Source organism: Rhineura floridana, chromosome 13 (genome assembly GCF_030035675.1).
Source record: "Rhineura floridana isolate rRhiFlo1 chromosome 13, rRhiFlo1.hap2, whole genome shotgun sequence".
NCBI classification, from domain to species: domain Eukaryota; kingdom Metazoa; phylum Chordata; class Lepidosauria; order Squamata; family Rhineuridae; genus Rhineura; species Rhineura floridana.
In genome coordinates, this window is record NC_084492.1 from 3,205,801 (window position 1) to 3,219,187 (window position 13,387).

The window sequence follows — 13,387 nt, forward strand, 5'->3', positions numbered from 1 at the left end:
CACTCATGAGAAGCCCCTTGTTTACTTCAACACATTGCTGAACATGTTTCAACAACCAGTGGTCTTCCTCACAGGCAAACAATTTTCCAATGTCTTATGCTGGTATGAAAATAGAATACTACTTAGTGGTGCAATCTTCATATCATAAATTGTCACTTGCAAGTAGAAGAAAGAGGCCAACTTTTATGTCTCCTGCACACTCAGTGTGACATAGAGACCCACAATATTAATTCACATATCTTGAAATCAGAGGTCAGCATATCCAGATCCAGGGCTTTTAAGGACAATTTTGAAGTGCAGTGGTACAGGGACTGCAACGTTTGCACATCACACATGCCACTACAACACACCAATGCATTTTCCATGTGTGCGCACGCATACACACACGCACACACACTTGGTTACTTAGAGTCACAATCCTTGACATTTTGAAGCCTTCACAGAATGGCAGAAAATCCTCAGGACTGGGAATGTGACATCACTAATGCAAAAGAGTGTTATATTCAAACTGTACACAACAGGTGCCACAAACTCCAAAAAAACTTTCCATATTTGGAGTGAGTGATATAAAAGAACTAAGGATGAGAGGGAAACCAAAAAGCACAAGGATGCACATGTGCGTGCACATACATGCATAGCGCAGTAGGCCTTGTTAAGAATGCCCTGCTGGATATTTTCTGGCATCACCATCCATGTCATAACATCGACAACTTCAAAAGTCTTGTCAGGAAATCAGTCCCCATGTAAAACTATTTCATACATCTTGAAAACTTTGGTGAACACTCTGTGGATAGTACTAGTGGAGTTTGCAGGGAACGTCCTTGGCATGGAGGGGAGAAACAGATACGTTTGATGAGGGTTTGAGGGTCTGGAGGATCTTGGATTACTCATTTTTCACATTGTCATCATTTTGGGTGGTATTCAACTGTCCTACTCAGAGTAGATGTATTGAAATTAACTAACCTAATGTAAGTCATGTCCATTAACTTCAGTGGGGTCTATTCTGAGTAGGTCTAGTGTTGAAAACTATACTTTCTTTTTAGAACATTTACATTTTGCACAGCATGAATTTTGAACTCCACATTTCCCTGCTTTGGGTCCGGCTGCAGCTTCTAGGACAGCTCTCCAGCCGTTCCTCCTCAGCACACCAGACACTCCCCTCTGCAGAGCTGTCTGCTACACAAGTTGCCAGCATTGAAGTGTTGTACACCTTTGACCTGCATTACTAGAACAAAGGCTCACTGTGTGGTCTGGACCAGCCTCCCCCAACCTGGTGCCCTCCAGATATCCTGAACTACAGCAAGATGTTTTGGACCAAAGGAGTGTGGTTTGCAACCACGTGTCATGTTGGAACACAGCATGGGATATTTCCCCCCCAGCCAAGCCCAGTTCCTGGCTGAATGCTTGTGTAGAGTACACAGGACTCCAGGTGGGACCTGTGCCTTCCTTATTCCACTGCAGCACTGCACATGCTCAGCAGCAATGATTCTCCTCAAAGCTGAACATGTTCAAAGGCTGCAGAACAATTTGCAGATTTCAAACTGAAGCTGTTGGCAGCTGTTCACACACACACATGCACACACACCCCCAAACCCATCAACATATAGCAGGCTTGCAGCAGTGGACAATGCTGGCACAGCAAAGGCACCAGGAACAGCCAGTTCTTCATAGTGGCTTCATTTCAGGCAAGTATCAAATAGCCTCTGAAAAGTCACAGCTCCACCACCACCACCACCAGGCCAGGAAGCTGGGGCAGGAGCCAAATGTCTGCAACTGAATATAATTTCCTCTGACCTCTGGGTTAATGGATGCACGCAGAGGCAACAGAGGGATACTTGTTACTGAGGCGGACAAAGAGAAATGGCCACTGGCAGCTGGTTTGGTAGTGTTTATTATGCAAGGACTGAACACAAGCGGAAGGCAGAACATGGGAGCTGACCACAGCACAGAAGAAGACTACCTGGAGCCGTTGCCTTGGTGACTTTCATGTGCACACTTACACACATGCACTGCTCTGCTCACACTGCAAGAGCAAGAGCCAACTGTGAGAGGGATTAGGGTCCATGCCCTAAGATGGTCCACACAAAACCCTTCTCTACAGCAGCAAGATACAGGCAGCGGTGCCCCTGGCGTGTGCCTAAGACCTTTTCAGAGGAAATCAGGAGGGGAGGCATGTTTGCTCCAGAGAACCCTTCACACATCACATGGGGAAATAATCTTAGGGGATGTTATGACTTCCTCTAGGGCAGCCATCCCCAAGCAGATGCTCTCTAAGCATTTTGGATGACAACTCCAGGGATTGTACAGTGCCAGGCTAAAGAGTGGATGCTGATAGGGACAGGGCTGACAGCCAAGGTGGCCTCCACTGGTCTGCAGAGCCAGATTTCATGGAAGTCATTGCAGCAACATGCCATACCAGACACCTGGATATATGTGAGATAGCATCTGTATCAGACAGTGCCTGTTCAGGCTATCTGTATAGCACCAGAAGTGGGTTTGTGGCTATGGAAGGCATGTTCTGTCATTAACCCCATTCTTAGAAACTGGTGAAACTGAAGACACACCAAGGGAGCAGTGTCCTGTTCTGTCCAGTTCAGTACTTTCTCACTGCACCAAACGGATTAACATGCAACTGGGACCCAACTAAATGGCAAGTTTAGAAACAAAAAGGGAAAACCCAGAGCCAAACCCAGATATTATCATATTGCAAATACAACTTAAAAAGTAGACAGACACAAGAGCAAAATGTTGACAGCACATTTGAAAGAAAATGAATTTGACATTTCAAAACGTAAGTGTCAGCACAAACACTGTGTTTTATTGGCAGGCTGAGAAAGATTAAACTCTGATGTGTTTGGTAGTTCTGAGTATGGGACATTAATTGGCTGAAAGTCTTTGCAGTTAGGCAATGCACTGGCAAATCTGGCACACAAAAATCATCATCTGATAAACACAGACACCCCCACATCAAGGCCAGGACTTCACATTCTCTTGGAGCATATAAAGAGATTCTGGGGTTCAACCTTGTCTGAAGCCATACTTGTGACCTGGTGCCCTTGCGCCTCTCTCTTTCGGCACATGACTCTGCCTCAATCCCATCAACATAAGCTGGGAAGATTGCTTGCCATGACTTCAGCAGATTCACCAGTGAAGGGGGAAGAGAAAGTCTGTGAGAATGGAAGTAGGGGAGACTACTTTGGGTTCAGGCCACAAAAGAACACCCCCCCCCAGGATGTCAACACTCAGAGCGGCAAGTTTTACACCAGGCACCAGTGTATGTACATGGATTGGCTCATTTTGCTCAGTCAGTCAACCTAGGTATTTGATGATTTTTGCAATGATAGGAGAGGAACAGGAAAGAGTTGGGCCTGAGACCCTGAAGAAGGACCAGGACAGAAGAAGCAGTTCCTGTCAGGCCTTGCCTCCGCACGAGAGCCTGGCCACTCTTGAGAAAGGCAAAATGGCAGGTCTTCAACAACAACTATTTGAAATGTTCTGGAACCCACATTTCACAAAGAAATTCAAGGCAAATTGAGCTACACTGGAAATAGAAAGAATCCTGAGCAAGGGGCTGAACGGTCTTCTCCAGGCAGAGACTATTTTGCACTTTCCCATGCAGACAGACAGTCAGATATATGTGGAGTCTGAGCACACGCACCCAAAACAAATCCTGCAAATTACATGCAGTTGCTTATATTGCATCACTCATTCTGCTTCCAAAGTTCCAGGTTTTCAAAGAACGTATAATAATAAACCGAGGCTAAACAAGCTACACGCAGACAGCAGGCGGGAACAGGACCGGCACCATGGGGGCAGGGTTTCCCCCTTGACATTGGGTGGCCCTCCCCTCACAGCATCAAGCACCATGTGTTCTTGTCATTGCCCTTCTCCCTCTTCTCTGCAGTCCTGAGAGGCCAAAATATTGTTTTAAATATAAATGAGAGAGAGGGGGAAAAGATTCCCAGGCTGCTCAGTTCCAGTGATCCGTGTTTTGCAACAGGAAGACAGTCTTGTTTGATAAATATTAGCCTTATGGCTGTAAAGCTAAGTGGGCAACACCTAGCAAAACCTCAGAAGGCAGAAGGGCAATTCACTTAGATCCCCAGTGTTCCTCTGGGGAGGAGAGGGGTCTTCGTTCCTTAGTCCTCATTACTATTAGCAGAAGCAAAATAAATGATGGAATAAGCAGAAACATTTAGTTGTATATCATGTACAGGTTACAGTATCCAGCTTTTTCTGGTGCAGGATTTAGACACACCTCCTTTCTATCTACACCCCCCCCCATCAAGACACCCCAAAATGCTGTGTGAAGGCACTTGGAAGCCATACCATCTAGGCAAATTAATGCAACTTTGCTCATTTTGCACAAATCTGTTCAATTTGCATGTTGCAAAGCAATAGGTAGTTGGACGCAAGTGAGTGGCCAAACAGAGAAGAGGAAAAGGGACACGTTGCCCCCAGCATCTCAAATATTGGAGTTGGTTGAAAATGCATCTCCAGAGACCAGAGGGGGAGGAGGTGTGTGCACAACCACAATTGTGTTTTTGAGATTGATTGCAGAGTCTCTTTGGAATTATCAAAACCTATTAGAGACCAGCAGCCCTAGCACCCACTTAATCCTCCCAAATCTCTCATGGCATTGAGCCAAGTTCTACAGCTCCTCTTTGGTGTATTAGGGCAATCCTTATTGCAATTCCCACTTTCAGGAAGATGCACACATGCTGTTTCTGTGGCCAGAAAAACATGCACAAATTTTCATGTGAATGGCTCATGTGTATGTCTTACACAGTCCCAGCAATGTGATTGTACATCTAAATCAGGGAATCATCCTTAGGAGAGATGTCACAGACATATCACGTGTGCAAATTGGTCCTCAGCCTTCCAAATCTCAGAAATTACCCCCAAGCCAGCTCAGATTCCTCCTCCAAAGTGTTGAATCACCCCCTCCTCCAATGTGGTATGAGGGGCCTCCAAAGCCAATTCTCTTGGCCACATCTGACCAGTTGTCTGACTGAGCACAGGGCACAATTGCTGTTGATGGCTACCAACTCCAGGGAGAGACTTGTAAGAAGGGGAGCCACCAACAATTTCCTCTCCCCCTCCCCCGTTAGTGCCTTGGACAGTTAGGGTAGAGCCATGTGGTCACTTCCCATTCACAGTTACAGAACAACATCCCTGCAGGCCTCCCAGACAGCCTAGAAACTGGAATACTAGAGCTGAACTATGCCTGCATCAAGGGGATTCTGCCCACCAGTCTGCTTCCAAGATCTGCAGCAAAGAACAGGGCAATGGAGGCAAAGAGAAGGTGGGGAGGGGTAGGCAAGGAACAAGAGGCACATGGTGGGCCAGAGACCAATAAGATGGAGAAACACACAGCGCTGTGCAGGGCCCTCAACCAGTCTTTTGTCCAAAGAGTCCTACTGAGCCTTCCCACATCCTGGCTTCAGAGGTTTCGGCAGCAGTACGTACTCTGGCAATTACAGTAGAAACATTTCCCAAGTTTTGCTCTGCAATCAAAGTGGCCAGGGGTAAAAAAATTGAACATAAAAGTCAAGGTTTTCAATATGTCAGTTGCTGAGCCTGTGGCACATATCTGCAGCCACCCAAGTGCACACCACCCTATCTGAGACAGTTGTTGGAACAAACATCTAATATCGCCCATTGACTGGGGTAAGGCCTCACTCAGCCAGTTGCCCTCAAAAGTGACGAAATATCTCCCCCCACATCCAGTCTAACGTGAGCAGCACCAGGCAGGTGGGTATCAGGTCACAAAGTATGTACACAAACAGCAAGGATGGAACAGATGCAAAATGGGGAAGCAGCCCCATCCTTCAGTCCTTGCAAACATGGGTCTGGAACACCGTGCACGTACGAGATAGACCCCCCCCTCCAAGTGGGGAATGCGATCCACAGGATTAACCTCCAGTAACAAGAGAAAGCCACGCATCAGAACCTTTCCCACAGGGGTCACTTGGGCAGGTGGACAGCAGACAGGCACACAGAACAGGAGAGACCAGCCACTCACCTTCTCCCAGTAAATGCCTGGCAGGATGTTTGGCCGAGGAATGCGAAACCTTCCTGCAACAATACTCTGCAAGGAAGGCTGGGGAGGTGGGAGGTGAAAGATCTGGCCAAGCCCAGAGACATCAACAGCTCTTCCTCCAGAGGTGTCAGTGGGAAGCCAGAGGGGGGGAACAGTCTCCCTGGGCACCAACTCTCTTTTGGGACCGTGGTGGCAAGGAAGAACCCCTCGCGATGACCAGACGTCAGACCCAGTCCTGCAGGGACCGCTTGCAGTAGAGGAGCAGGCGAGGGGTGCCCTTCCGCTGGAGCTGCACAATGACGTAGAGGAGGCCCAGGACGCAGAGGAGGAGGAGCAACAGCAGGGCCACCAGGACAACACTCATGGTCAGGGGGTAATCATTCACGTGCACCACAATGTCCACGTTGCTGCCGTCACTACCATAGCCAGGGTCTCTGCCACCTTCCGCACCATTGCCATCGTCATCCATTTCTGCTTCCTTGTCCTCCTCAGCAGGATGAGCGCCCCCTTTGCCTTCCTCCTCCGTCACCTCCTTTTCCTTGCCCTGCCCGGTGCCATCTGGGGTGATGGGAGGCTTGCCCACATCAGGCCACCTATGACGAGGGTCAGGGTTTGTGGCCACCTCCTCATGGCATCCCATAAAATCCCGCAAAATCGACTTGGGGTACCCAGGCTCTGTTTTCAGCCGCTCATTGTCAAACTTCCAATACATCCTGCCTTTGTAGAAATAAGTGTAGGCTGGAAAACAGCAGGACGCTGGCATGGTTAGGCAGGCTCCTGGGTCCTCTTTCCACACCCCATCACACCCCATGGCTTCCCCAACCCCTCCCTCATCAGCTGGTCTACAATGACAGTTTGACTTACTCTTTTGATTCATTATACCTTCTTATAAACTTCAAAATGACATTTTCATAAGCTTTATAACTATATTGTGGCACATTTGTAACTGTTTAATTGTTTCATCTCTTGACTGTGTGATTACTGATACATTTTTTAAAAACCACACAATTGCCTTAGAAGACCAGTCTCTCCCATGGGTGGCTCTTGGTGATCAACTGGGTTATGCAAGAAAGGAAGGAAGGAAGGAAGGAAGGAAGGAAGGAAGGAAGGAAGGAAGGAAGGAAGGAAGGAAGGAAGGAAGGAAGGAAGGAAGGAAGGAAGGAAGGAAGGAAGAAAGAAAGAAAGAAAGAAAGAAAGAAAGAAAGAAAGAAAGAAAGAAAGAAAGAAAGAAAGAAAGAAAGAAAGAAAGAAAGAAAGAAAGAAAGAAAGAAAGAAAGAAAGAAAGAAAGAAAGAAAGAAAGAAAGAAAGAAAGAAAGAAAAAGAAAAAAGAGCTGGGGAAGACAGCAAAGGAAAATGGTTGGTCCGAGGTCCAAGAAAGTTGAAGACTAGTCTAGAATTCTGTCCATTTCCAGATGAGCCAGTCATATACCCCTGGAAGTCCTCAAGCAGAGCAGGCAGGAAGGCAATCGCCTTCTCCCTTTTTTGACCCTAGCGCCTGCAATATATTGCCTCCACATATATGGAGATGCCAAGAGACAGCAAAAGATGCATTAATGCAGCCACCCCCAACCTGGTGCCCTCTAGAGGTTTTGGGCTACAACTTCCATCAGCCTCAGCCAGAACAGCCATATCCTGGAGATGCTGATAGAAGCTGTGTGCTGAAGGGTTACAGCCCAAATCATCCAACAGGAACAAGGGTAGGGAAGGCAGCATTACTTGGCCCAGTCTTTTTTTATACACAATCATCTATGCTAGTGGTCATCACCACTGTCTCTCATTAAGGTACCAAACTCTGTAACTCAATCATACAGTGGGCAAAAAAGAATTACTTAAATCTACTGCCCTCTTCACTGGCTAACTAGAGTCAGGAGGGGTGAAGATCTATCTGCAGGAAGCAGATGATCCTCTATCACTCCCCCTCCCAAAAAAACCCAGGTAGTAATTTTTCTGGATCTAAACATCTCCCAAATGCTTTCGCCTTTCCATGGAGGGAAGGTGCTGCTCCAGCCCCCTGGTCATTTTGGTTGTCTTAGCTTTTCAGCACCATTTCCAGCTCCAGGATGTCCTTTGTGAGATGGAGTGACCAGGTACAGGCAGTACTGGGCAGTGCAGCCACACCATGGATTCATTCAAGAGTCCTTTGCCCAATATTAATATTTGCATAGAATGTACCTTTCCACTGCTGCCACATCCTGGGTCAATGTTTCCATTAACTATCCACCATGACCCCAAGTTTGCTTTTCTGTAGTCACGTAGCCTGTTCAGACCCCATCAATGCATATGTTAAGCCAGAATGTTTCACTTCAGTGTCCATCACTTTTCATTCACTTACGCTGCATCTCATTAGCCTGTTGTTAATTTGTCCAGTTTGGAGAGATCTTTTTGGAGTTCTTCCAAATCTAAGCATCCCCCAAGTTTACTGGGAATGCACCTAAGAGAGCTCTTTTGCTTATGCTAGGAGGAAACAAGCCACAATCCCTGGCTTTGCTGAACAGAGATCATGAGTTGGTTTCATTCCCAACAAACCATGGTCTGAAGCCAAGGTTTCTTCCTGGCTAACCGATCATGGTTTGTTAGAAGCAGAACAAACCACAAACCCTTATTTATTTATTTATTTGATTTATATCCCGCCCTTCCTCCCAGCAGGAGCCCAATCATAATGTGAAGCCAGCAATCGTGACTTGCTTCTTCCCTGTGAGAGTGGGGAGGACTGAAGCCTTCTTAGGCATGGTTGACTCAGTGACATGCAGACAGGGCTGGTGGCTATCCTCCAATCCTCTGGTAACGAAGCAGACTTTAATAAGCTGCATATCATTGTTACAAGACTGACATTTTCACATTTGAATGCCACTACCATCCAGGGACTTGCTAATTTGTCAGTGAGCTCCAAACATTCACATTTTTCACCTCTATTTGATCCAGCTCTTCAGTCCTCTCTCTTCTTCCCTCTGCCCCACAAAGGTACAGGTGGGGATCTTTCTCCAACACCATTTCCAGTGCAAATGGAAAAAAACAAGCCTTTATTCTTTCTTCTATCCTTCTATAACATCTAGTGCATCTTGTGCCAACATGGTCCAATACAGCTGAAGAGTACCACAACTCCCATCACCCTTGAACATTAGCCAGGCTGATTGGGGCTGATGGGAGATGCACCTCTTCAGCTTCCTGCTTCCAACAGTGCTAAAGAAATGTTCGTTATTAGCGCTCATAGCTTTAGCAACTTGCTCCTCAAGTTGCTTCTTTGTTTACATTGTTGCCAATCCCCATTTGTGTTGCCAGAGTTGACTAATTTCCACTTACTTGCATCAGAACTTAAGAAGGCTCCCTTGGGAGCAGGAGGGACTCCGGCCCATATGCTGATCTTCCTAGGGTAACCTGGATCCACAGCGCGGCTCTCCTCATCAAAGCGCCAATACCTAAGTGAGAGAAGATGCTGTTACTGGAACCTGATGGACAAGAGGAGTGCAGGCACTCTGTGCTCCCTTGGATCCCAGGGAACTTCAACTGGGGTGGGGCACTCAGGCCGCAAAGTGAGTCTCGTGGTGCCCAGTCACATTGGCACAGCTCTTGATGAAAGAAATTGTTTTGTTTGCATCACCCCACCCTCAGGTCCTTTCTCATCCAAGTCCAGACTTGCTTAGCTTCAGGTAGAACTGCAGCAGGCACTGTAGGACCATTTTCTGAGCCCTACTTCTCAGAGAGATATTGAGAGGTCTCTCTTTTCCACTTCTACCCCTGGCTCCTTTGGTCCAGTTCACACAGTATGATTATTATTTATTACATTTATATCCCGTCCTTACTCCTGAAGGAGCCCAGGGCAGCAAACGTATCAGCAAAACAATTTAACAAAAAAAGAAAGAAAAACATTCTAAAACACAATTACAGTTAAAACATTCTTTCATGAGTAATCTTCAGGTTGCCAGGCATGGTCCCCTTCAGCTATGGAATGCCTGGGTAAACAGGAATGTTGTAAAATTCCTCCCGGAGAGGGCAATCACCACCGAAAAGGCCCTGTCACGGGTCAGTACCAACAGGGCCATGCTTGGTAGTGGCATCGCCAACAAGGCCTTGCCTGCCGATCATAGGATCTGAGATGGTTGATACTGGGGAAGGTGCTCTTTTAAGTACTTGGGTCCCAAGATATTTAGGGCTTTGTATACTAGTACTAACACCTTGAACTGGGCCCAGCAGCTCACTGGCAGCCAGTGCAGCACTTTTAGGACTGGGAACACATGGTTCCATCGGGCTGCCCCACTTACCACCCCAGCAGCCGCATTCTGCACTAGCTGCAGCCTCTGGACGGTCTTCAGAGCAGCCCCACATACAGCACATTAAAGTAGCCCAGACAGGAAATCAACCAGAGTATGGTTGATGGCTGTTCCAGGAATAGCCATAGCTGGCAAATCACCCTCAACTGGGCATAAGCACTTCTAGCCACTGAAGCCACTTAGGACTCTAATGACACGCTGGAATCCAGCAGCACTCCCAGACTGCAAACCTGTTCCTTCAAGGAGAGTACAACCCCTCCCAGAACATGCAGAAACACCTAATTCTCAGACATGAACACCATTCACTCACAACATTTGTTTCTTATTCAGAATTAGCCTCAATTTGTTGGCTTCCATCCCTTGCATCCCTGCCTTCAGATATCTGTCCAACACAGCCTCCTCTGACTCAGATGGAATGGAGAGATAGAGCTGTGTATCATCAGCATAATCGATGACACCACGATCCAAATCCCCAGATGATAGCTCCCAACAGTTTCATATAGATGTTAAATAGCATAAGAGACAGAATGGATCCTTGTGCTCAAAAGCTATAGAGCCAAACGATCATCTCCTAGGACTACTTTCTGGTAGCGGCCCTGCAGGTAGGAGCAGAACCACTGCAACACAATACCTCCGGCTCCCATCCTCGTCAGTCGCTCCAGAAGGACACCAAGGTCAACGGTGCCAAAAGCTGCTGAGAGTTCAAGGGGAGCCAACAAAGTCACATTGTCCCTTTCTCTCTCCTGATAAAGGTCATCAAGAAGTGCCACCAAAGCTATTTCAGTGCTGAAACCAGGCTGGAAACCAGATTGGAACGGACCTGCTTTCCTCCAGGCATGCTTGCAGCTGGCTGGCCACCACCCCCTTCATCACCTTGCCCTTGAAGGGAATATTAGAGAATGGCTGGTAGTCTCCTCAAACCTCTTGATCCAGGGATGACCTCTTCAAGAGTGGGTCACACCACTGCCTTTCAAAGTGGTGGGCGTAACCCCCCTCCCCAAAAGCGAGGCATTGACCACTCCCTGGACCCATCCAGTCAATTCCCTTCTACTAGATTTTACCAGCCATGATGTGACGGGATCGAAACGGCATGTACTCAGCCTCACTTCTGCAAGTGCTCTGTCCATATCCTTTGGCTTCAGCAACTGAAACTGATCCCACAAGCTGTAGCTTGACAGTAGCCTCTGAGTGCTCTGGACACCTGCAGCAGCCATTGGAACCTTGGACCTCTGACAATGGACCACTTTGTACATGATGTTAATCCCTAGTTTAAAATCAACAATGGCTTTCCACACCCAAACGCTTTGCTCCCGATTCCCCCCCAATCCTGACTGAGCTGCATGAAGGAGAAGGACAAGCCAGAGACCGGCTTGCCATGTGAACCCAGGCTTGAGGTTTGTTTCTCTCCAAATAAACCATGAGCAGAAGCCAAAGTTATTTTAAACCATATGGCTGTCATGTTTTGTGCTCCCTGGACCATTGGCTTCTTTTCCCTTCTTGACACACTACCAGAGAATTAACCAACAAGCAGGGGGGTTCACTCTTGCCGATAGCTGCTACAGGCACCCAGAGGCTTACACCTGGAGCCCTCTGTGCAAAGCAGGCTTCACCCTCTTGTCTTTGGCTTCCCATATGCCTGGAACACTCACCCAGTCAACAGGCCATCTTCCTACATGCTGGTCCCACTTCTTCAGCCAAGTCCTTCTTTCATCACTGACCCTTCCATCATTCATATTCACTACTTTATTAAACTCTGAACACTAGCCTTAAAGGGCAACAGCCTGTCTGTCCATGGCATCAAACAGACTACCAGCGCTGAGCAGCTTCAGAACAGTTGTGTCAACCGCAAAACGGAAGCTTCACACAATTTTCTCCCCATCCTCTCCATCCGACCAACACTGAAGATACTTTCCACCACTGTTGCTCCAAAAATCAGGAACAATGTGGCCTTAGAACAGGGGTGGGAACCTTTTTGGCTCCCACCCCACAAGCCAACTCTGACAGGTGGGTGGGACATCATATGACATCAATCACCTTTTTAATTTTTTTTATTTAACAAAATTTATATACCGCTTGAATGTAAAGAATGTAAGTGGTTCACAAAGAATATTAAAATTATCAGGAAAACATCAAAACAATTAAAACAGCTACTAACCAAAAAGATTAAAACAGATCAACATCAGTCACTTGACATCAAGACATCACAGAGTCACCCTTCCAAATCCACTGCACAGGGTTCCAAAGTGCCTGACAACGGACGCTTGCTTGGGAACCACAGCAAAAAGGGTGCTGCCAGCCCAAGTCCAGGGCTTTGGGAAGTGCTGAATGGAGGGCTGGCAAAGTGCTTCTTTCTCGTCTTTCCATAAGCTGATGGGGTTGGGGAGAAAGAAGACTGCACTTTGCAAGCATCCGTGGCTGCCTGCTTCGGCCGCGTGAGCGCACCTCTTCCCAGTGGGAAACCGGCATGCACAGCCAAAATGAGCAAGTTTTAACTCCTAGCTCATCAGCTGCTGAGCCCCCATGGGGCAACTGTGTTTATAGCCCACCTGTCCTCCAAGGTGCTCAAGGTGGCATACATGGCTCTTTTACACACACACCCAATTTTATCTTCACAACCACCCTGGGAGGTAGGTTAGGCCAAGAGACAGTGGTTGGTCCAAAGTGACACAACGAGCTTCATCCCTGAGCAGATCCCTGACCCTGGGACTCCCTAGTTTAAGAAGCCACCATACCAGACTTACTCCAACGCCCGACCTCCTGCATGCCCCTCGGTGGCTTCCACAGCAGCTGCCCTCAGCTCATCCTGACCCTGCCTTGCCTCGAGAATGGATTCTGCTCCGCTTGACCTTTTGTAGAAATGGATCCTGACAACAGCAATGGGCGTTGGTAGGAATTGACGACATGATTGGTGCCTACTTATATGGCTAGAGATCAGGAGCGGAGAAGCTCCATCCCTGAACTGGGGATCCTTTTACAGACACTGCCCACACCTTTGTAAGCATCTCTGCCACCGTCAAGGCAAGGAGGAAGCAGAGATCTCTGCATTCTCCTGCCATTTGGAGATTCTGCCTACCA

At 47.5% G+C, this 13,387-nt stretch overlaps 1 protein-coding gene across 2 annotated transcripts in view; it reads right to left on the reverse strand.

The window, feature by feature from the left end:
• Positions 1 to 2,796: 2,796 nt before the first annotated feature.
• MMP15 (matrix metallopeptidase 15) overlaps positions 2,797 to 13,387 on the reverse strand; it is a 35,534-nt gene continuing 24,943 nt past the window's right edge. For both annotated transcript variants that reach the window (XM_061593586.1, XM_061593587.1), the window contains exons 9-10: positions 9,345 to 9,460; positions 2,797 to 6,781 (exon numbers count right to left, since the gene is read on the reverse strand). In XM_061593586.1, coding sequence (XP_061449570.1) covers positions 6,267 to 6,781; positions 9,345 to 9,460 — 631 coding nt within the window. In that variant the 3' untranslated portion in view covers positions 2,797 to 6,266. The remainder of the gene's footprint in view (positions 6,782 to 9,344; positions 9,461 to 13,387) is intronic.